Source organism: Anolis carolinensis, chromosome 6 (assembly GCF_035594765.1).
Source record: "Anolis carolinensis isolate JA03-04 chromosome 6, rAnoCar3.1.pri, whole genome shotgun sequence".
Taxonomy (NCBI): domain Eukaryota; kingdom Metazoa; phylum Chordata; class Lepidosauria; order Squamata; family Dactyloidae; genus Anolis; species Anolis carolinensis.
Window position 1 is genome coordinate 37424005 of NC_085846.1, and position 24394 is coordinate 37448398.

Below are 24394 nucleotides of genomic sequence, written 5' to 3' on the forward strand. Positions count from 1 at the left end.
GAAGACTCTTGTCTTCAGATATAGGTCATTGGACTGAGGCTGAGTTTGCTCCGGCATTCACAGCCAGAGAAAGAGGGATCTGGACAAGCTTCATGGACTTAGGCAATTAAAGACTGTGGTGTATGTTTTCTTTTACCCCCTTTGTGAAGAGTGGACCCAGTTTTTGAGTTAACTGCAGTGTTTTGGTCCTTGGGAGTTCCAGTTTCCCTAAAGGAGGGCAAGAAGCAATCCCCTGGGGAAAGATGTCACGTCCATGCCTCTTTCACTAAGAGTTTACAGCCCCAGGCGCGACGGCACAGTGCTGAGAGGACCCTTCTTTTCCAGAAGTGCTGAGAGCAGCCTTCTTTTCCAGAAGTACTGAGAGAGAAGCCTTCTTTTCCAGAACTGCTGAAAGAAGCCTTCCAGAAGTGCTAAGAAGGGAAAAGAAGGAGTGAAAGGGCCTTAAATTTGCCAAGCCCATAGTCTCCTAAAGATAAAGAAGTCAAAAGAAGCCTGCCTTTGCCTCCAGAGGGAAGCCCAGCCTTCACAAAATTGAGTCATTTGCAAGCTTTCCCGCTCTTTTTGCATCTCAAGCCACCAGCAAATTGCTACATTCAGCTCTTGTAGCTGCAGCAAGTTCAAGACTTCTGCAAAGTTGATACATTTGCTAGAAGCCTAGCCTTTGCAAAATTGAGACATTTACAAGCTTTCCCGCTCTTTTGCATCTCAAGCCACCAGGAAATTGATACATCCAGCTCTTGCAGCTGCAGCAAGTTGAAGCCTTCTGCAAAGTGGATACATTTGCTAGAAGCCTAGCCTTTGCAAAATTGATACATTTGCTAAGTTTCCCGCCTTTTCTGTTTCTCAAGCCAGCAAATCGCTACATCCAGCTCTTGCAACTGCAGCAAAATCCAGGTTTCTGCAAAGTAGATACATTTCTCCAGAAGCCAGCCTTTACAGCAACCAAGCCTCTTCCAGAAACCAGTTTGCAAAGCAATAAATTCCAACCTTCTGCAGTTCCTGCCATTTCTTCAAAGCCTGCTGCAAGTTTATGAAAGCCCAGGCTTAACTTCTCAGTTAAGCAGCTGTTTTAATTGTCTTGTTTAAAGTATTGCATTGCCCTTTTTGTGTGCCTTTAATTGTATAGTTATATAGTATTGCATTTTTGTACTGTTTTAAACTTGGGATAAGTTTCCTTTTGAATTTCATAATGGCAAGTCATAGCAATGAGATTTTGCAAACAAGGGTCAAATCCCCCCTTGTAGAAGGTGCAGAAGAAAGGGTTCAAGGCTCCCCATGTGTAAGCCTTAGATCCAGTCTGCTCAAGATTCCATCTAATGATGCTAGCCTTAAATCCAAGCATTCATCTAGGCATAGCAGTTCCTCCCAATCCACACACTCATTCATCAGTACTTCTTCCAAAGCAGCCCACTACAACAGAGAGGCTGTCCGTTTGAAAATTAGAAAAGAGGTTTTAGAAGCAGAGGCGTCTGCAGAAATGGCTAGGCAAGACTTTGCCTTCAATGAAGAGGAACTCCTCCTTCAACAGGCTAAAGCCAAGCAGAAACTGCTTCTAGCTCAGGCTAGGGCCCAGCAAGAAGCTGATCTAGCGCAGGCTAGGGCCCAGCAAGAAGCTGATCTAGCGCAGGCTAGGGCCCAACAAGAAGCTGACCTAGCACAGGCCAGGGCCCAGAGAGAAATAGAGCTTGCAATGGCTGAAGCCAAGCAAGATGAGCTGCAACGGGATCTAGATCTGCTTCAAGTAAAAAGAGACACAGCACAAAAGATAGTCAGAGCTAACGTTCTAGCCAAAGCCCTATCACAGGAACTAACCCAAGAAAACCTTAGTTTCCTGCCAACACAAGAGCCTACAGCAAAGGTTTCAGCACACCTGCAACTGGCACCACCTGTAGTGCAGAGTCATATCTCCTTTTGCCACCTTGAAGATCGCTCATCTGTTCCAGTGTTCGCGACTTCAAGGCCAGCCCATTCCTCAGAAGTACAGCAAAGCACGGCCGGGAGAGTGCCATCTCTGTCAGAGTCCATTCCTGCACTTAGGCCTCAGAGATACCACCTGTCTACTTGGGAACGAATGGATGACGTCTTTCAACAACATCCAGATGTCCATCCACATTGGCAAGGCATGGCCGGGAGTGAACCACCACATTCATCCCTGCATACCAAGTCAATTCTCCCATCGCTGAAGATGAAGGCTTCAGAGGTGCTGCCTGCCAGCAATCTGCTGAACCCAGCATCGCCTACCATCGAGACAAGATGTGTTCAACCGAAGAACATTGACTTCGTCGGGCCACATCACACTCCTCAGATGTACCCTTACACACTGGAGTCTCAATTGGGTTCCCTCTTGAGAAATCCAAGAAGAGACATCAGAGACAAAGGCGTCCAGAAATTCACTGACCGACCGGATGACTACCTTCTGTGGAAAATCACCTTCATGAGGGCCATTCGAGATTTCAAGCTAGAAGCGGATGAAGAACTGTCCCTTCTTATGGCGTGGCTTGGACCCAGCTCAGCCGAGCAAGTAAAAAGACTTTACGCTGCTCATGTAGCAGACCCCCAAAGAGCTTTGTCCACAGCGTGGTCTCGCTTGGACCAGCGCTTCGGTGCGAGCACTGAGATAGAAGCGTCCCTCATGGATCGACTCAACAGGTTCCCATCACTGAAGATGAAAGATTGCAAACAGCTTTGGGACTTTAGTGATCTTTTACTAGAGCTAGCTTCAGCCAAAGGAAATCCAGAGCTGCCAGGTTTAGCATGTCTGGACCAGTACACGTCGCAGAGTGCCATTCTCTGCAAACTTCCTTTTCCTCTTCGAGAAGCTTGGGGGAAACAGGTGTTCAAGTACAAAGAGGAGAATGCAAATGTATACCCGCCCTTCACCTTTTTGGTGGATTTCGTCACTAGAGCAGCCCGTGAGAGGAATGACCCTCAAACAGGTCTTCTCGCTTTGTACCAAGACCTAAAGCCTGAAAAGACCTCCAAAGAAGACAAAGCCCAGGGCAAAGATCTTAGAAGGAACCTGAGTGTCAAGATGACAGACGCAACTCCTGCAGCTTCTGCTCAACCAGTCAGCAACAACACCATATCCTGTCCCATTCATCAAAGGCCACACAGCCTAGCTGAATGCAGAGAGTTCGCAAAGAAGCCTTACAAAGAACGACTCCAAATAATTCAAAAGGCCAAGGTGTGCTTTAGATGCTGCGGCGCCACTATTCACTTCTCCAAAGACTGCAAAGAAAAGGTTAAATGCCAACACTGCAACAGCATCAAGTATTGCTCTGCAATGCACAACTTCGATTCCCCTCAATTCAAAGCAAAGTCAAATTCTCCTGCCAAAGAAGAAACCAAAGAAGACCAAAAGCCTACAGAACCTCAGGTAGCCCTCAAGGCTCCTGCGGTTGCCTGCACCAAGCTTTGTCAAAATAGCCACAAGCCCAGGATTTGCCACCCAATCTGCCTGGCAGAGGTGTATCCAGACAAGCAGCCATGGAATAAGAAAAGGGTCTACGTCGCCTTGGATGCCCAAAGTGACGCATCTCTTGCAACCCCAGAGTTCTTCGACATGTTCGACCTTCATACAGAGACAATAGAATACACCATATCCACTTGTTCTGGAAAGAATAAGATGAATGGCAGAGTTGCAACAAAGTTCAAAATCTCACCTGTCGGACAAAAGGCCAGGTACGATCTTCCCGACCTTATAGAATGCAGCCTGATTCCCAGGAACAAAGAACAGATAGCGACGAAGGAGGTGGTACAAACCCATGCTCATCTCAAAGGTATTCAAGATCTAATTCCAGCTTTGGACTTAGAAACAGACATCGTAATGCTTATCGGTGCAAATTGTCCCACACTGTTCCGTGTTAGCAACCAGATTGAAGGTCCTAAGGGATCACCCATGGCCCAGCAGTTGCCTTTAGGATGGATGGTGTTAGGCCCAGTCTGCCTGAACAAGATGTTCCAGCCTGTCACTAAAAGGCCTTCACTAATGCAAGGATGTGCCAACCACATCTCAGTTTGCTGCCAGGGAGTAATGCCCGATTACTCTTCCATCTTTGAAGTCACAGAGAGAGATGAGCAAACAGCCTTCTCTAAAAATGAACAAAAGTTTCTTGAGATGATGAACAGCCAAGTCACTCAAGACCCTGAAGGGAATTGGATAGCACCTTTACCTTTCAAGCCGGAAAGACCATCTCTACCCAACAACAGAGATGTTGCCCTTCATCGTCTCCTGTCCTTAAGAAGAAGGATGCTAAAGGATCCGAAGGTAAAGACCCAGATCACCCAGTTTGTGGAAGACCTCTTCAGAAGCAACTACGCTGAACCAGCCAGCATGTGTGCGGAGGGAGAAGAGCAGTGGCATTACATATCCACTTCAGAAAATCCGGCAGATGTGACATCCCGAGGAACATCAGCCGCAAAGTTGTCCAAGTCATCCTGGATCACTGGACCCAAATGTCTTCAAAATCCTTCCTTTCCAGAAAGCATTTCCGTGCTCAAAGACACTGAGTTGCCAGAAATTCAGTCCTGCAAATCTACCATCGATGGCCAAGACTTATCAAGGCAAGGTTTAAATCCAGCCAAGTTTGAAAGATTTTCAAAACGGACTAGACTTCAGGCAGCCATTGCCAGGCTCATACATTACATCACTACAAAAAACAGTGGTGCAATTCAGCCCCAAGATCTTTCGAAAGCCTCAACAGTCATCCTGAGATCCACTCAAAGACAGTGTTTTTTAGAAGAAATAGCTTGTCTAGAAAGAAAAGCATCCTTGCCCAAAAATAGTTGTTTAAAGGACTTGAACCCCTTCCTGGACAATGAGGGTCTCCTTAGGGTTGGAGGTAGACTAAAAAGAGCAAAGATTAGATCCTGTGTTAAAAATCCTTTTATTTTGCCACACCATAGCCACATAGCTCTGCTGTTGACACAGCATTTCCACACAAAAGTCAAACACCAAGGAAGGTCAATTACTCAGTCTGCCCTAAGAAACTATGGGTTTTGGATTGTTAGGTGCCAACGTAAAGGTTGGGGATTTGGTGTTACTTAAACAAAAAGATGCTCCTAGACACCAATGGGCTAAGGGTATTGTGTCAAAATTATATCCTAGTCCTGACAATAGAGTGCGCAAGGCCCAGGTTAAGGTCGTCTCTAACGAAAAGGTTTCTTTGTTTGACAGGCCTATCAGCGACATGGTTGTGTTATTTTCAGAAGACATACAGTCTTAAAGTTATTAGAGTTAAAGGTATTTAACTCCATTTTGTTTAGATTTCCGAAAGTCCGGAAATCTAGGCCGGGAGTGTGACGGCGCGAGTGGCGCCATTTATATGTCAAACTATAAGTTTCAAGATTTGAATTGCTGTATCATGCCTGATTTTGCCCTTACCCTGTAAATGTAGTTGGATTGGTTATTTATATCTGTCAATCAATGTTGTTTGTACCTGTTACATTGCTCACTCAGCAAAACTGTTTGGCTCCACCTCTTCCTGGAGTAGGACTGTGTTTCCTCCTTTTCATTCCACTCTATCGGATGGACGTGAAAGAGAGGCTTGGCTCTGAAAGCCCTTCAAAAGTTACCTCTCAGCACCAATTCTGAGGTTCTTACCCTTGGGACTCACACTTCATGTTCAGGGCCAACCTGAACAACGTTGAGGAGTCTCAAGCGCCTTCACATCAGTCCTTTGGCAACAGAGGAAGACTCTTGTCTTCAGATATAGGTCATTGGACTGAGGCTGAGTTTGCTCCGGCATTCACAGCCAGAGAGAGAGGGATCTGGACAAGCTTCATGGACTTAGGCAATTAAAGACTGTGGTGTATGTTTTCTTTTACCCCCTTTGTGAAGAGTGGACCCAGTTTTTGAGTTAACTGCAGTGTTTTGGTCCTTGGGAGTTCCAGTTTCCCTGGGGGAGGGCGGGAAGCAGTCCCCTGGGGAAAGATGTCACGTCCATGCCTCTTTCACTAAGAGTTTACAGCCCCAGGCGCGACGGCACAAACATTATTGTCTTTTTGAGTGACTCATGTCTTCTCATTATATGGCCCAAGTAATGGCAGTCCTAGTTTAGTCCTCTTGCTTTAGGGAGCATTCAGATTTGATTAGCTTTATAACAATTTATTGGTCTTTATAGCAATCCATAGTATCTGTAGAACTCTTCTCCAGCACCATATTTCAAATGAGTTGATTTTCCTATCAGCTTTCTTCACTTCCCAGCTTTCACAATCGTGCATACAAATTGAAAACATGATTTCATGGCCCATCCTAACTTTAGTATTCAATGACGTATCTTTACACGTTTGGATCTTATTGAGTTACCTCATAGTCCCCCCCTCTCCAAATCCAAGGCCTCATCTACATTGCCATATAATGCGGTTTCAAACTGCATTATATGGCAGTGTAGATGGGGCTCTATTCTTCTGATTTCTTGATTGCAGTCTCCATTCTGGTTAAAGACTTAGCCAAGGTAGGGAAATTCTTGAAGCATTTCAATGTCTTAATAATCTACATTAAAGTTATATGAACCATATGTATTTCTGTTTCCTTAACGTTTATCTGGAATTTGCTTTTGTGTTGTTTTTCTTGATTATCTTCAGTAATTGTTCTAAGTCTTTACTATTTTTTGCTAGTAGTATGGTGTCATCTGCATAACTTACATTTTTGATCTTCCTTTCTTCAATTTTCACACCAACCCCCTGGGTTTAAACCTGGTTTATGTATGATATATTCAATGTATGCAGCTTTGCATGTCCCCTTTCCAACTGGAAATGATTCCATTTGTAGGTACAGTAGAGTCTCACTAATCCAAGCCTCGCTTATCCAAGCCTCTGGATAATCCAAGCCATTTTTGTAGTCAATGTTTCCAATATATCGTGATATTTTGGTGCTAAATTCATAAATACAGTAATTACAACATAACATTACTGTGTATTGAACTACTTTTTCTGTCAAATTTGTTGTATAACATGAAGTTAATTTGTAAAATCATAACCTAATTTGATGTTTAATAGGCTTTTCCTTGATCAGTCCTTATTATCCAAGATATTCGCTTATCCAAGCTTCTGCCGGCCCGTTTAGCTTGGATTAGTGAGACTCTACTGTATTCTGTTCTGACCACAACCTCTTTCCCTGAGTATAGGTATACGTGAGGACAAATAATTGTAGTGGCATAACAATTTCTTTAAGACAGATCCATAATTTTTAAAGATCAACACAATCAAAAGGTTTCCAGTAATCTATAATGCACTGGTTGCTTTACTTCTGAAATTATTTGGTGTGCTACATTATCCAATATGATAATACAATATGATCCCTAGTTCCGCTTCCTTTTGAACCCGGCTTGGACATCTGGCATTTCTCAGTCCATGTATAGTAAAAGTCTTTGGTGTAGTATTTTAAGCATCACTTTGCTTGTATGGGAAATGAATACAAAGACAATCTCTGCGATTCCCATTCTTTGCGATCAAAATGTCTATTGAATATTTCCAATCTGTTGGTCATTCTCTCCCCACCCCACACCATATTTGTTGACAGATTTTAGTTAAGACTGTACACTGAAGTAGCTCTATTCATATGCCATCTGTTCCTAAGTGCAGCTTCCACTCCACTTTCCATAATTGTAGGCTCATCTCCAAATATCTTTTTATTTGTACTTGGTTGTATAATGTGTTCCTGCCAGTCATATACCATTCCAACTCTTAGTTCTTTGAGACCTTGTGAAAGAGATATCTTGCTCTTTCTTTTTTGTTTTAATCTTCTGTTATCTCTGTGCTGATTACACAGCTCAACTAAAAGAAATTTTGGTATCTTGGATATTAGGCCTGTTCCTGGGGTTATTTAGGGCACTGATTCAGGAAATTACATTAGATAGACCAAATCAGTTCAAGTTCTTAGATCAGCAGGTCAAATATATTCAGAAACAGGGTCAACATTTTGGGCACCAAATGTGTATTGGCCAGTGTTATCATTGATTACACTATGTAACACAATTTTTGTTCCTGGATTATAAATGTCATTTTCTAATTGGTTCTATCATAAAAACATAGAAAACATTTATTAAACTGCAAAAACTTTGTTTCTACAGGACATCCAACAGCACATTTTGTTATAATTTTTCAGTGAATATTTCCACAAATCACAACTAATTCAGCATAGGTTGTGGCAGCCACAAAAACGATGTTTCTGGACTATAACAACAACTTTCAAAGGAAGTACTGCACAATTAAACAGGAATAACACTTTGTAACCAGGAAGAGATTTTCCCCCCAAATTTGGTTGCATAGTGTTAGTAGTTCTCCTTGTACCTTTATGCAGTTGCATTCAGGGTCCTGCCTCTAGTTCTGATCCTTTTTACTTTTGCTCCCCCCCCCTCTCTCTCCTCTCATAAAGTTACATTAACTTTAAAATATAGTTTTCATGATAAATTTTAAACTTCAGCTCTAAGTCTAACTTTTGTTTTGTGTATTTTATGGAAATATGTTTTAATATCCATATTCTATGGAGTATTTTTAAATGAATATGTTTTGATTATGTGTTTTAGCAATGTTGTAACCCACTTTGAGCTGTGAGGAGAGGTAAGAAATAAAATATAATAATAATCATCATCATCATCATCATCTACATGGTTGTTCTTCAGGCTGTATTCTGGAACAGTGATTCATTTGGTGTGTTCTTCAGCTTTACTCTAATTTTGATAGTGTCACAAACTGCTCCTGGTCTTGTTTTTGCAGAGAAAATTGAGCTTCTCTGTTTTCTGCTTCCAATTACCTCCTTTGCATTACCTCCTTTGACTATTTTTGCTATTTTATTTTGATTTGACACCATGTATATCCAGTTGCCTCTTTGGCTGCTTGAGGAATGTGTTTTCAATGAACAAACTGTTCAGTCAGCCTCCTTCCACATAACTGAATAAAATCCCACATTATCTGCTTTGAACTGGAATGAATATATCACAGTGTGGACTCAGATAACCCAGTTCAAAGCAGATATTGTGAGATTTTCTGCCTTGATATTTTGGGTTTTGTGACTGTGTGGAAGGGCCCTCAGTCATTCTGCTGTTTTATTTCTTGATCTTAGGCCTGATTTATCTACAATATTTGATTCTGTCCTGTTTCTTACTTTTATATTTCAATCGTCTATGATTGTTATGCCCCAGGTTATGTCCTGTTTTAGTATGTGATCAATAGCCTCCAGAACTCCAGCATGGGATCTATCAATTTCTTCTTTTTCCTTCTCTGTAGTTGGAATCTAAACTTAGATTATGATTCTATTGATCTCTTTTCCCTGAAGTTTTATTGATTTGCATTACCCCCTTTGACTGTTTTTGCTACATTGCTCCACACTTATATTGCCATTTCTCCATAAATGGTCATTTCCTGAACAAAACATTATAATTTTCATGACTCAAAAAGTCTCATTCTTGTCTGTGCGCCATTACTTAAAACATCAAAATTAAGAATGAATATTCATTTCTAAAGTATTTGGCATCATGTGTGAAATAAGTGTCTACCCACGCAGTTCAGATAATTATTTGCTTAAACTCCAGGATAGATCTAATTCAGTTTCCTCGAGCAGGGAGAACAATTGCTTCACCAACAACCAACACAGAGTCATATAGAAATACAGTACTTGCAGATTTCAAGGAGTGACTGTGGCAGGGATAGGCAAGGCTATCCCTACCACTATTTGGAGTAATAATGTATCAGGAAGTTGTTGTCACAAAGGAGAAGTAAATGGGTTGTTGTGTGTTTTCAAGGCTGTATGGCCATGTTCCAGGAGCATTCTCTCCTGACGTTTCGCCCACATCTGTGGAAGGCCTTGTTATGCTCCAAGGCATGGTATATGCATCTGCCATACTGTGTTGCCTTGTAGTTTGGCCCTCTTGGCTTTCTGTCCCCCTAGTGATGATGCAATAGCTCCTCCCTTCTCTCTCAGGGCCTGGACTTCGTCTGAAGAGACAACATGGCTGCCCAGCCTCTGGGAAACTCTCATTTTTTCTCCTACTGTAGTGTGATTTTTACAAGATTTGCCCAGAATAAAAGACTTGGAACCTTGTTTTGCATCTCGGCAGCAGAATTGACAGTATCTGACAAAATTTCTGGTGTAAGTACTGGTCAAATGAGATTACTACAGGCCTCACACTTGCAGCCAGGTTATTGAGTCAGAATAGGCATCCTCAGAGGTTGTGAGGTAGATGGCAAATGGAAGTAAATAGTTAATTCTTCTTCTTTTACTGCCAAGGAATGGAGGAGAGGCCCCTGTGCAATTTGTGTCTCAGATGACAGACTACCTTAGTTGGCATTGGGTATTATGCGACTTGACTTGGGTGACAGGAGTGTTTTGGGCGTCATTTGTTGTTCTACCTCAGACAGCAAAATGTCTTATGAGGTCATGGATAGGGTTACCAGAGTGAAAACTGAAGACAGTTGCTATATCTTTAGTAGCTGCATAGCCGGGAACATTTCAGCAAGTGGTACTTGTTACCTGGTTGTATGAAAAGCAACACAAGGCAACATTCCCTCTTCTATACATCCATGGTTGTGTTGAAGGAATTTCAGCATGTATCGTATGTTACCTGTTTGCTTAAGAAGTAACATCTGCTGAGATTCCCTCTTCTACACAACTATTATAGGGGGGAAAAATCTATTTCTAGTGCTTAATTTGGCAACAATATGTACATCTGTAAGGGTTTCCTCTCTGGTGGTTGTTGTTTGCCTGCTTCAAGTCATTTCTGTTTTATGACAATCTTAAAGTTAACCTATCATAATGTTTCCTTGACCATATTGGTTCAAAAAATGTTCAACGTTGTCTTCCTCTGAAGCTGAGAGACTATGACTTGTCCAAGGTCATCCAGTGGGTTACCATGGCCAAGCAGAGATGGGAATCCAGGCCTCCAAAGCTCAGATATCTACTGGATTTAAATGTCTCTGCTTCGCCTGAGTAATAGTAACATTTTGCTTTCCTGGATTTTGGATCCTTGTACACACTACACATTTATAGAGCTTTGATTCTGCTTTAACTGCCATAATTTAATCCAAGAAGCCCCTTAGGTGGGCAGTTAAGGGAATGACATATACAGGCAGGTCCCAAGTTTAAACAAGATAGGTTCTGAAAGTTTGTTCTTAAGATGAATTTGTATGTAAGTCAGAACAGGTACATTTTAAGTGTAAATCCAACCAAATTTTTTATTTTTTAGCTTTGGATAGCATAGGGAAAGGTTAACAACCCTATGGTGTTTGTTTTGCCTCCTGTGCCCCTGTTCAAACAATTTCACCTCGCTTTCTGTCCCTGTGAGAATTGGATTTTGAAAAATTTGTTTGTTGTGGAAACAAGGATTGGTGAGAAAGCTTCAGTGGATACACCTTTTCCCCATGATAAGTCTTTCAGGAGTGAATTTCCCTTCAGAGGGCTAGATTTCTCTCACTTCCTGTTGTCTCCCATTCTTAACTATGAGTTGTTTGTAAGTCAGATGTAACTCGGGGATTTCCTGTATATTTTTTATCTAGAGACCATTAATGACTCTGGCCAAACTACAAACCCCAGGATTGCTTAGGACGCAGCCAAGGCAACCGGCATTACAGTGTTATAACTGTGTGGTTTGAAAGGGCTCTTACTGCACAGTTGATATAGCCACCTTCCCCTTAAGGCAGTGTTTCCCAACCTTTGGTCCGCCCAAGTGTTTTGGACTTCAGATCCCACGGTTATTTATTTATTTATTATTTATTTGCTACATTTATATGCCACCCTTCTCACCCCGAAGGGGACTCAGAGCAGCTTACAAATTAAATTTACATACAATATTATATTATTAGCATAGTATAATATTACTATATTGTACTGTATCAATATATTGTTATATGGTGGGAGGGGCCTCAGCTGATGCAAAGAGACAAGATGGAACTCTCTTCAGTTCCTTACAAGCTGATAAGCTGGCTGGGATTTCTGGGAGCTGAAGTCCAAAACACCTCAAGGAGCACAGTTTGAGAACCACTGCCTAAGAGGAAAGGGCAGAATACATTATTTAAGAAATAGAAGGAGGTATGCCAATTTATCCATTGTCATTTAACATTTTTACCTGTTTGATGTTCATATTTATTTGATTTGAACCAGTAATACAAATCCAGTTCACTGTGATGGTAACAAATAGAGGTGGCCATGGATTTGTTGTTATGTGCCTGCAAGTTATTTTTGACATATCCCAATCCTATCACAAGATTTTGCTGATAAGATTTGTCTAGTAGGTTTCTATTTCTTTTCCTTTGAAGGTGAAAGGGTTGGTTTTCATGGCAAAGCAGAAATTCAAAGCTTGGTCTCCAAGCTCAGGGCTCTTCCACACAGTCATAACGCAGAATATCAAGGCAGAAAATCCCACAATATCTGCTTTGAACTGGGTTATTTGAGTCCACACTGCCATATATCCCTTTGTCAGCATCATAGGTGTCCAGGACACTCGTGTCTTTTGGCAGATTCCTCTGGTGATGATTTTTGGTCTTTCTGCTGAATTGTGCAAAGGCACCCAATGAAGGCCATGCCATCTCCAGAACTTTATAGCCAGCTGCCATGGTGACAAGTGACAATGCCTGGCAGGACTGAAATGGGGTTGGGTCAACTGGGAAGTCTGACCCTTATGTTATATTTATATTATATTTGGCCTTATATTATCCAATTGTCTGCCCATGTAACATCCATACAATATCCGGCAATCATGGGTCCTGTGACAAAACGTGTTGCTTGCACAAGGATCGGGTGGTCATGTTACCTTCTCCTCACAGCAGGGGTACAAATGCTTTTCCTTACGCAGAGAGATGAGCTGGCATCCAAGATGGCCATATTCCAGTAGCATTCTTTCTTGACGTTTCTTCCGTATCTGTGGCAGGCTTCTTCAGAGGTTCTGTTGGCAATGATGCAAGTGGAGTGTATACATATATCTGTGAAATGTCCAGGATGGGAGAAAAAAACCCTTGTCTGGTAAAGCAAGTGTGAATGTTGCAAATTAGCAAACTTGAATAGCATTGTGCAGCCATGAACCTGTAAAGTCAATCAGTGAGAGTATCTGCATAGAGATAGCCTGGGTTTTGTTGCCTGGAGTTATCTTCTGTTTGGGAGGTGTTAACTGGCATATGATAGTTTGCTGTCTGGAGTTCTCTGTTTTCTGAGTGGTGTTCTTTATTTACTGTCTTGATTCTGATGTTTTTTTTAAATACAAGTAACCAGATTTTGTTCATTTTCATGGTTTCCTCTTTCTGTTGAAATTGCCCATGTGCTTGTGGATTTTGATGGCTTCTCTGTGTAGTCTGACATAACAGCTGTCAGAGTGGTCTAGAATTCGTGCGTTCTCAAATAATATTCTGTGTCCAGGTTGATTCATCAAGCGCTCTGCTATAGCTGACTTCTCTGGTTGTTGAATTAGTCTGCAATGCCTTTCATGTTCTTTGTGTCTGAGCGCTTCATTTGAGGTTCCTGTGTAGACTTGTCCACAGCAGCATGATATACGGTAGACTCCTGTAGTGGTTAGAGGATCCCTCTTATCTTTTGCTAAACGTAGCATTTGTTAAATTTTCTTCATGGGCCTGTAGATTGTTTGGAGATTGTGTTCCTTCATCAGCTTCCCTATGTGATCAGTGGTTCCCTTGGCGTATGCTAAGAACATATTTCTTTTAGGTGGATCTTTGTCTTTGTTCTCGTGGCTTTTCTTGTTCTTGCAGCTCTTCTGATGTCTGTCGTAGAATACCCATTATCCTCTAGAGCACGATTTAGGTGGTTCAGTTCACATTGGAGCAGGTGGGGTTCACAGATCCTGTTTGCATGGGAAATTCTAGTTAAGGAGTGTTGGTTTTTCTGGTGATTTGGTTGGTTGGGTCCTGTTTAGGTTTTTTGTATGTTGTGGGATCCAGGAGTTGTCTGCTTTTTTTCTTTGTGTTGTTCTGTTTTCATGATGACTTTGGCATTCCCCTTGTCTGCTGGAAGAATGATGATTTCTGGATCTGAACTGAGGTCTTTGGTGGTTTTTCTTTTTTTCTTGTTATGTTGCTGGAGGGATGCTTTGATTCCCCGGGATCCTCAATGTTGCCCTCTTACTTCTGCTGCTTCTTCCTCCTTTTGCTCAGATGAATACTTCACCACCTGAGGGTTGCCCATCGATCAGATAATAATGGTCCGCAAATTATCCAGTTTAGATTAAGGCTGGAAAATGGTACGGCCGGGGCACTGGCCTGGGAGGAGGGGAAGGTGATAGGGTTTTTTGTGGGAGGAGGGCGTGGACCTGCTCGAGGCAGGGGAATTATTTTTGCCGGGCTCCACTGGTCCGCGCTCAGAGGCATCTTCGGGAGAAAGGATTGTTGTCTCTTCACTTCCGTCTCTTCCACATTTGCCAGCTGGTGCACAGACCCAGGGCGGAGATCCTTCTGGATGGAATCGTGTTCCTTTTGGTCTTCCTGGCAGATCTTCCCGTGGGGCTTCTTTGGTAAGACAGGGGGCTCCTGTTTTGGCCTTCGCCTCTCCCTCTCCTCCCGCTGCTTTTTCACCTTCTCCCTCAGGATTTCCGCCTGGGCCGCTTTTTGTGGCTCCAGTTCCCACAAGGGGCACCTCTGCCTGCTTGGCCGCTTATTCTGCATGTGTGGCACTGGCCACTTCACGGGGGCTTCCTCGGGATTGGGGGTCCTTAAGTAAATGACCCTGATCTCCAGAAGCAGCTGGCCAGTACTTAGCATATCAAATGCCTCCATTACGTTTCCAAAAAAAATTAACAAAAAACCCCCTCAAAATAAAAACAAACAAAATCAAAACAAAACAAACAAATAATAAGTAATATAAAGAAAATACTGCAAACAAAATAAACAAAAGGATACAAACCTAAATGTATACTATATTTCAGAAATAAAGTTAAATAATGAAAATTCTAAATGCTAACAAATACTACAAATTTACTACCAAACACCAACTTAATAATAGGAATAAGAATAATTAACAAACACTACCAATAAATATATTCAAAAAACAACACACTCAATAACAAAAACAATTAACAGTCTAAACAGATACAAACAAACCAATTATAAAAACAAATAACAAATAATACTACCAAAACAAAACAGCAACAAGAAAAAGCAAACCAATAAACAAAAACTGAACACAAATACCAGGAAGCACAATAGGAGGCAAGGACAGAGGCTAAGGGCAGGCAGGGCAGGGCAGCGATGAGCAGTGGATGAGGGCAGAATGAGGCAAGAGGAAGCCCGGAAGAGGCTGAGAGGCAGCAGGAGTCTCAGCCTCTTCATTGTGACATCGGAGACATTGTGACATCAGAGGGAGGCTGGGGAGGGGGAGGCATCGTGATATCAGAGGGGGAGGGGGGTCTGCTGGCCGGGGTTCTTGGGGAGATGACTTGTGCATGTATAGAGGGTTTTTTTAAAAAAAGTATATTACTATTTCTCTAAACATTTACATTTTGGAAGGACCAAGGCTGGGTCTACACTGTCCTATGTCCCAGGATCTGATCTCTGAGCTACTGGCTAGAAATCAGGCCTTGAACCTCTGCTTCAAAGTACATATTGTGATGACTATAACCTGGTGAAAGTTATCATGACCTTTTGTATCCGGTTTTGGCCCTTGGGGAATGCCTGACCTGGTCATCTTCTACAATGGAGAGTGGCAAACCATTCAGGTTACTTTGGACTGCAGTTCCCATCAGCCCCAGTCAATGGTAAGAGATAGTAGGAGCTGTACTTCAAACATATTCTGCGGCAAAGATTCCCCATCTCTGTTGCAGATATTGGCTGGGCTACAACCTCCACCATCCCTTGCATTGGGCATACTGGTGAAATTGATGGGATGTTGTTTCCAAGCCGTTGATTTGCATTATTCCAGTATTCTGTGGAATAAAAAAAAAACATCCCTTATAAATTGAATACTTATTCAACGTGGCAATACAATGGTGCAAGAGCTTAAAATAAAGGGCAAAAGTACACCTGAGATCAAAGTATTGCTTACTGTTTTGGACTACAATCTCCCGAATCACCCAGCCAGCATGGTCATTAATAACAATATGTAACAAAATTTGAAAACCTTTCTGGTCCTGGTTTGAGAGTACTATTTCCTGTTTAATTGTGCAGTACTTACTTTGAAAATAGTTGTTATAATCCAAAAACGTTGCTTTTGTGGCTGCCACAAACTATGTTGAATTGGTTGAGACTCGATGAAATATTCATTGAAAAACTATAGCAAAATGTGCTGCAGGATGTCCTGCAAAAACATAGTTTTTGAAGTTTAATAAGCTTTTTACATATTTTTATAATAGAAGTGATTAGGAAATGACATTTATAACTCAGGAACAAAAATTGTGTTACATCCAAAGAGCAGTACAGTCCAAAAAAGTAACTTCTTGAAGCTGTTTCTTTCTCGAAGGAATTCTGTATTTCTGTATTTCCTGATACAGAAAGTAGCTTGCAATGAAAAGTGTGATAGCTGTAAATTCCAATAAATGTTACTAATAAATAAAAAAGACTCATTGCCATACCAGCATACCTGTATCTCTGTAGTCAGTAAGAAAATCCATTAGGGTCCAAGGGATACCTGTAAATTTACAAGGCTCAATCTGGCCCCAATAAAAGCTTATAATCAAAAACATAAAAATCCTAGCTAGTCATATAAATAACCATTACATTGCGCCTCTATGAATGCTATCTCTTTTAGGGGTTAACTTTATAAAGCTTATAGTTATGAAAAGAGTGAGCATGAGCCACATGATGAGTATGAAAGACATAGGTTTGAAATTAAGCACACTGTTTGGGCTTCCATGCTTTCCTTTGGATATACAGTATGTTTTTTCCCTTCATTTTACTGCATGAGTGAGGCTAATGCAAAATTGGACTATCAGTTGGCTTTCAGTCAGGATTTCATCACAGTTCTGGAAAACATTACATAGCCCCCTTCTACACTGCCATATAATCCAGATTATCAAAACAGATAATCCACATTATCTTCATTGAACTGGAGTCTACACTGCCATAATCAAGTTCAAAGCAAATAATCTGGATTCTATATGGCAGTGTAGAAGGGGCTGTCATGTTTGTGGCCACTGGTTACAACAGTTTATTTATTTCCTGGAAGTCCTCCAGGGATCAACAGCTGATGACTATATAAAAACATTTAAATGATTCGTCACCTAATGTCTGCAGATAGTACTAAATCGATGGATTATAATGATTTTTTTTTTTAAAATGGATTGAAAGCAAAATAACCCTGAGGTCTTCACCGTTAAGGACCCTTCACTATCTATGGTAGGTTCCAAATGTATCTTTTTTTAAACCATCAATAGTAATGATTTTTAGGGTCGCTCACAACATTAAGTGTGACTTTCGCCTATTTGCCAAAGTCACCTTCTACTGTTTGTCCTGTCTGAGAGACCCCAATTGGATTGCCATACATTTGGGCAAAGGCAAATGCTTGTTCTCCCCTCCCCAGAATACAGAATAGGCGTAAATTATAAGAAGGCAGAGTATGATAGAACTTTCATCATAGTCATCGTCACCTATTTATTTGGAAGCCACCTTTCCATAATGTAATCATGTTCAAGCAGCAACATCAGAGAAAACTACATGATCAAATGCAACACCTTCAGAACTTTAACAATTAAAAAAGCAAGGCTTAATCAACCATACCATCACTTAGTGATTATAGGAGTAATTGGTTTGTGGAACGTACATGTGGAATGGAGGGTCCCTTCACTATGGAAGTCTACAAGTAGAAGTTGGATAATTATAATTGGAGATAATCTAGCTCTAGATTTCTTGCACTGAATTACAGTAGAGAGCTACGTGGTCTACAAGGCACCTTCTGACTCTATGAATGGGTGGTTTATTGGGGGAAAGGGATTGACAGAAAGTCCTTCTTAAATATGTGAGGGGAAGTCATGGGGAGGAAGAAGCAAGCTTGTTTTCTGCTGTCCTGGAGACTAGGGCACGGAACAGTTACTTCAAACTACAGGAAAGGAGATTCCACCTGAACCCTAGGAAGAACTTCCTAACTGTGAGGGCTGTTCACCAGTGGAACTCTCTGCCCAGAGTGTAGTGGAGGCTCCTTTGGAGACTTTTAGGGATTTAAGGGCTGGCTTTTGGACTCATGATTATTTTTTGCTTTTATACATTTTTCTTTTACTTTGCTATTCTTTTGCTAATAAACTGTTTATACCAAGCCTGCTTTTGTGGTGTGTGTTGCAAGTAAGGTGGACCGCCGGCTGGGGTGCAACATTATCTGTATTTATTGCACCATATCCATTGTTCCATTACAAGTGCTTTGTAAGAATCCATTTTGGGAGATAGTGGTGGTGTAGACATAAAATTTTATTATATTACTAGCTTGGGGACCCGACAGTGCCCGGGTTATTAGACAAAGGCATTGAATGTTTTGGGATGTTAGGTAATATCATTGAAGTTTGGTCCAGATCTGTCATTAGCTGGGTTCAGTGCTCTCTGGATAAGAGAGAACTACAGCTCCCAGATCCCCAAGGCAATCACCCCCAAATCCTGACAATATTTGCAGTTGGCTATGTTGGGTCTGTGTGGTAAATTTGGTTCAGTTCTGTCGTTGGCTGGATTCAGGGCTCTCTGGATAATGGTGAACTACAACTCCTAGATCTGAGGTCCATCACCCCCAAACCAGGCCTGTATGCACAGTTGGCCATGTTGGGTTTGTGTGCCAAGTTTCGTCCAAATCTGACATCAACTGGATTCAGTGCTTTCTGGATGCAGGTGAACTGCAACTCCCAAAATCAAGGTCCATCCCACTAACCCCTGCAGTATGTTCAGTTGGTCATGGGGCTTCTCTGTGCCAAGTTTGGTCCCAGTCCATTGTCGGTGGGGTTCACAGTATCAGTAAAGATACTGGAAGTCTCATCATCCATGGCAAGTTTGGTCCAGATCCATCGTTGGTTGGGTTGGATGTAGGTCAAGTACAACTGTAAATCATGGTGAATTCTCCCAAAACCTCTTGTTCAGTTGCTGATCAATTCCTCTGTTAACTGTGTGCCATAGCAAAGGGTAGGAAAGGGTTAAGGGAGAGGCAGTGGACGGGATCATACAAATTAAGGAACTCTGGGATGTCCATTCTGGAGGAAAAACACAACATCTAGGATGAAATTGTCCCCACATGAAAACCTTCACTTAGGTGGGAGGCTGAATGGTGTTTGTGGAGGACACTGGCAGGTTTTGGGTTACATGTTCATGGCGCTCACAATAACCTGCATGTCAGTGGAGGGAGGGCCATTGGTGTCTCCTGTTCAGTGGGAACTATAGCTCTTTGTGGAGGAAGGAGGCTGTCTGTGTAAGTGGATACCTCCGCCACATACACACATACACATTTTTCATTTTTATTATGTGTAGAGATAGATATATTATGCAAATAACTTCAGAAGCACTTGCACTTTCTCAGGGGTTTTCTAAGAGCAGTCCTTGGGGAAGCCAATCATTTTCTTCAGTCCTTGCCCTCACTTTTGACTGAGTGGGTGCAGAGTTAACTGCCTATTGTGTGCTGGGGAAGCTCAAGGCCATGGCGCTCATTGCACAACTGCCTCCAGGTATCTACGATCCTGGTCATAAATACTTGAAAGGTTCTCTGCTGGAACACAACAGCCACAAATATTATACCCCTATGCAATAAAACCATTAGGTTGATGCGGACCTCAAAGGCTTTACAATGCTGGAAATGGCCACAGTATGATTTGAAAGGCAGTGCTTAAATATTATCTGCACCTTTTCTGGCTATTCCACTGCCAAATGATTTTTCCTTCCTAATGGGTATTAAAAAAACAAAACACTGTCTTCTAGTTCTTTTCTTTGAGCCCTAATCAACAGAACAACAGCACAACAATTTGCCCATCGACTTATGTGACAGCCTTTCAAATATGTGAAGATGGTTATCACATCACGTCTTAATTATCTTTTCTCTAGGCTAAACATGCCCGGCTTGAGAATGATCAGGGTTTCTTTTCCCCCCCACTCACACCTGAGAAAGGGACGCAGGCCAAGTGGCATATAGGGCATGAAAACTGGCAGCAATTTCACAGGCGTGATTAATAGTTGGCCTATTGAAACAAGCAGACATCAGGAAAAATAAAAAAAAGCAGACACACTTTCTTCATCTGCATCACATCATTTTGTGTGGCTGGTGTGATTTACTTACTGAGACTAATACAATCCAAAGTGCAATGTCTGCTTGAGAGGTAAAAGATTTGCAGCAGTCGATCACCTTCAAACCGCAATTCAGGAGTCACGAATTACACTATGTAACAACATTTGAAAAAAAGTTCTGTTCCTGGCTTGAAAATGTTATTTCCTGCTTAACTGTGCGGTACGTATTTTGAAATAGTTGTTATACTCCTGAAACTTCTCTTTTGTGGCCGAGGATAATACTATTGTTTCCTTCAGTTTAGGCACTTCGTAATTTTCCTTGATGAAAATATGCCATTTTAACCTTTCAATGTGCAGATTGCAACATATTCCATGTTTATGATAGAACCAATTAGGAAATGACATTTATAATCCAGGAACAAAAATCAACCCTAACCTTATTTATCATTATAAGTGCTACATTGGAAGCAGGAAGCATTGGACTCCCTAGAAGTTTTGGTCTTCAGCTGACAAAAACCCCAGTCGGCAAAGCAAAGGGAAGAGAATATGGGAGATGTAGTCCAAATTATCTGCATTTGTTATATAAGGCTGCAGTATGCGATGCACACAACTGGTGGCTTCATGTTGAAAGAATTGTCGGCCACTTGAAGTCTCTGTTCCCATTTCTAGCCTTCCTTCTGTTGTCTGAACAAGTACTTCAGGTTTCTTTTTGTAGTCACTTTCCTCATCCCCTTTATTTATATCTTCCCTCCTCATGACAGGACTGTGGTGCTGTGGTTAAAAAAAGATCAAATTCCTTGTAGTAGAAATGCTGGCAGACATTCAATGTCCAGAGTTTGAAATCTTCACAATTTTTAAGCTGTTTCCAAGCTCTTGTTGTTCTAAATGCTAGTCACAGATAGGTAGACATTCACCTCTTCTGTCTCTGAAAATACCAAAGAAGCCACTGGACAACAAAAGGCCAAGCCAGCAAGAAACACCAGGTAGGAGGAGACAGGTGAATAGGCCATCTTGGTAGGTCCTGTAAGACAAGAGAAGGTGGTGCAATACACATCAGGACTGAATTAAAGAAAAAAGCCACAGGAATGGGCTACTACATCCTATGTACTCTCAGCAGCTCCACAATAAGAAAATTTGGTTTCTCTGACTGGCTTACCTTGCCCAAGTCTGGGACTGATATAACCAAAATTTCTAGGGTCCCTTTTACACTGCCATATAAAATTCAGATTACCTGCTTTAAACTGGATTAATAATAATAATAATATACTTTATTTCTATTCTGTTTTTATCTCCTCAAGGGGACTCAGGGCGGATTATAAAACACACATACGGCAAGTATTCAACGCCATTATACAATTAAGACTTTTACCCAGAAGCCCTATTCCTAACAAAGAACTTTAAAGAATAAATTTTGAGCCTCCGAGACACCAAGGCCTCTGGTTTCCAAGTCTGCTCTTACTGAAAAATGCCATTTTGTTCTTTGTAACCAATTCCATACTCATATTTGCCTGGTTATATCGATGTTCTTAAAGGTTTAGCTTGCATTTGGAGCACCAGCAACAGTAAAATACCATACCTTTCCATCATGTGTTGCAGTTGGCAAGCAAGGATTCACCATTGGTGTACGGCCCTGAAAAATAGAAAAATCGTCATCAAAATCTCTACCTGATAAAAGGCTTTATCATTTAAATGCACAAAGGGGGAAGAGAAGGAGAGACAGGCAGGGAAGAAGCAAGACAACGGGGTATTTAAACACTTAAAATTTTAAAAATATCTTTAATACAGCCACACACCCTTTTTAAAATTTAAAAACTTGATACTTGGCTGTTTTGCATCAAATGTATCTGTGTACCTACTTTACACCATGATCCATGTTAAGCATTTTCTTCCTGACCTTGTTTTTTAAAATTTCCACTTATCTACCTATTTTGTAGTTTTGTGTAAAACATCTCCGTACTGCTCACGATTTACTCATTTACCCATTTAAGGTGGAATCAGGTGTCAAACAGGGATGTGTTATAGCCCCAACCTTATTCTTCATCTTCATCGCTATGGTACTTCATTTTGTTGATGGGAAGCTTCCCACCGAAGTGGAAATCATTTATCGGACAGATGGCAAGCTATTTAACCTCAGCGGATTGAAAGCCAAAACCAAGATCACAATAACATCTGTTATAGAACTCCAATATGCCGATGATAACGTAGTCTGTGCGCATTCAGAAGAAGATCTACAAGCCACTCTAAACACCTCTACAGAAACAGACAAGAAACTCGGTCTCTCATTGAACATCAAGAAAACCAAAGTGCTCTTCCAGCAGTCACCAGCTAATCCCTCTGCAATGCCAGAAATACAGCGTAATAGTGTAAAATTAGAAAATGTTAACCATTTCTGCTACCTTGGCAGCCACCTCTTCACAAAAGTCAACATCGACACTGAAATACAACACCGCCTGAGCTCTGTGAGTGCAGCATTCTTCCGAATGAAGCAGAGAGCATTTGAGGATCGGGATATCCATAGGGATACCAAGGTGCTTGTTTAAAATGTTACTAGCTGTGCCCAACCACGCGTTGCTGTGGCTTCGTCCTAAATGGGAATCCTTTGTTGGGAGGTGTTAGCTGGCCCTGATTGTTTCCTGTCTGGAATTCCCCTGTTTTCAGAGTGTTGTTCTTTATTTACTGTCCTGATTTTAGAGATTATATTGTTCTGTATTATTATACCACAGTAATTATTATATATTATATTTTCAATCTTATATCATTTGCTTAGAACTGGATTATATGAGGCCCCTTCTACACAACTGTATAAAATCCACACTGAACTGGATTATATGGCAGTGTGGGCTCAAGATAATCCAGTTCAAAGCAGATACTGTGGATTATCTGCCTTGGCATTCTGGCTTATATAGCTGTGTGGAAGGGCCTTGAGTCTACACTGCCATATAATCCAGTTCAAATAAGATCATCTGTATTTTCTAGGCAGTGTGGAAGAGGCCTAATGGAACCCTCGCTGTCCCTCGGCGCTATTGTGGCCGAGGGGGTTGCTAGGAGAGGAAGTGGGCGGGGCCTAAAGGGGACAAGGCCTACTCTTCTGACCGGCAGCCAGGGTTGAAAACGGTCTTCCTCGGCATCTAATTTAGACTTTATTTTTCTAGGTTTTTTTGTTTGTTTGAAAGACATAGATTGGATGACTATGTTGTTTGTTGCCAAATGTGGTGTGATTTGCTTCAGTGGTTTTGTTGTTTACACAGTCCTACAAACGTACATTACATTTTATATATATATCTATATATATAAAAGAGTGATGGCATCACGGCGACCCACAAAACAACAAAACTACAGGCCCCCCAACCTCGAAATTTGACAACACAACCCATCATCCACGCCTCTAGGTTGATACAACAAAAAGAAAAGAAAAATAAAGTCCTAATTAGAGAGAGAGGAATAATTGTTTTTATCCAATTGCTGCCAGTTAGAAGGCTAAGCTCCTTCAACTTGGTCTCCTGGCAACCCAATAAAAAATAATTAAAAACACTAAAAATTAATACAATAAAATACTATAATAACAGAAAATAACTAAAAATAATACAAGAAAATAATAAAATATAATAAATAAAAATATAACTTACAATAAAATTAATAAAAAATTGCAAATAACGTCAAATAAAAGTTACACAACAATTTTTAAACAATACCACCACCACTTTGCCACAGCAACGTGTGGCCGGGCACAGCTAGTATATATATAGATATATAGATATAGATTGTCCTCCCAACCCTGTTATACGCCTGTGAAACGTGGACTGTACAACATCATACTCAACTCCTGGAACGAGTCCATCAACATTGCCTCCGAAAAGTCCTGCACATCCTTTAGGAAGACTGGCGGATAAATGTCAGCGTACTGGAAGAAGCAAAGACCACCAGCACTGAAGCGATGCTCCTATGCCATCAACTCTGCTGGACTGGCCACATTGTCCAAATGCCCAATCACCATCTTTCAAAGCAGTTATTATACTCCCAACTCCAGAACGAAAAGTGGATGTTGGTGGACAGGAAAAGAGATTTAAAGATGGGCTTAAAGCCAACCTTAAAAACTGTGACATAGACACTGAGATCTGGCAAGCCCTGGCCCTTGAACACTCTAGCTGGAGGTCAGCTGTGACCAGCAGTGGTGTGGAATCTGAAGAGGCACGAATGGAGGGCGAAAGAGGGATGTAATTTGGAAGGCCATCATACTCGGACAATGAGGGATCACCTAAGTAAGTAACTAAGTAAGAAGTAC

General features: G+C 41.4%; 1 protein-coding gene across 5 annotated transcripts in view; it reads right to left on the reverse strand.

Moving 5' to 3' along the window:
• Positions 1 to 17491: 17491 nt before the first annotated feature.
• Positions 17492 to 24394, reverse strand: part of acbd4 (acyl-CoA binding domain containing 4) — a 37551-nt gene continuing 30648 nt past the window's right edge. For all 5 annotated transcript variants that reach the window (XM_062983723.1, XM_062983722.1, XM_062983724.1 and 2 more), the window contains exons 9-10: positions 21689 to 21742; positions 17492 to 21133 (exon numbers count right to left, since the gene is read on the reverse strand). In XM_062983723.1, coding sequence (XP_062839793.1) covers positions 21023 to 21133; positions 21689 to 21742 — 165 coding nt within the window. In that variant the 3' untranslated portion in view covers positions 17492 to 21022. The remainder of the gene's footprint in view (positions 21134 to 21688; positions 21743 to 24394) is intronic.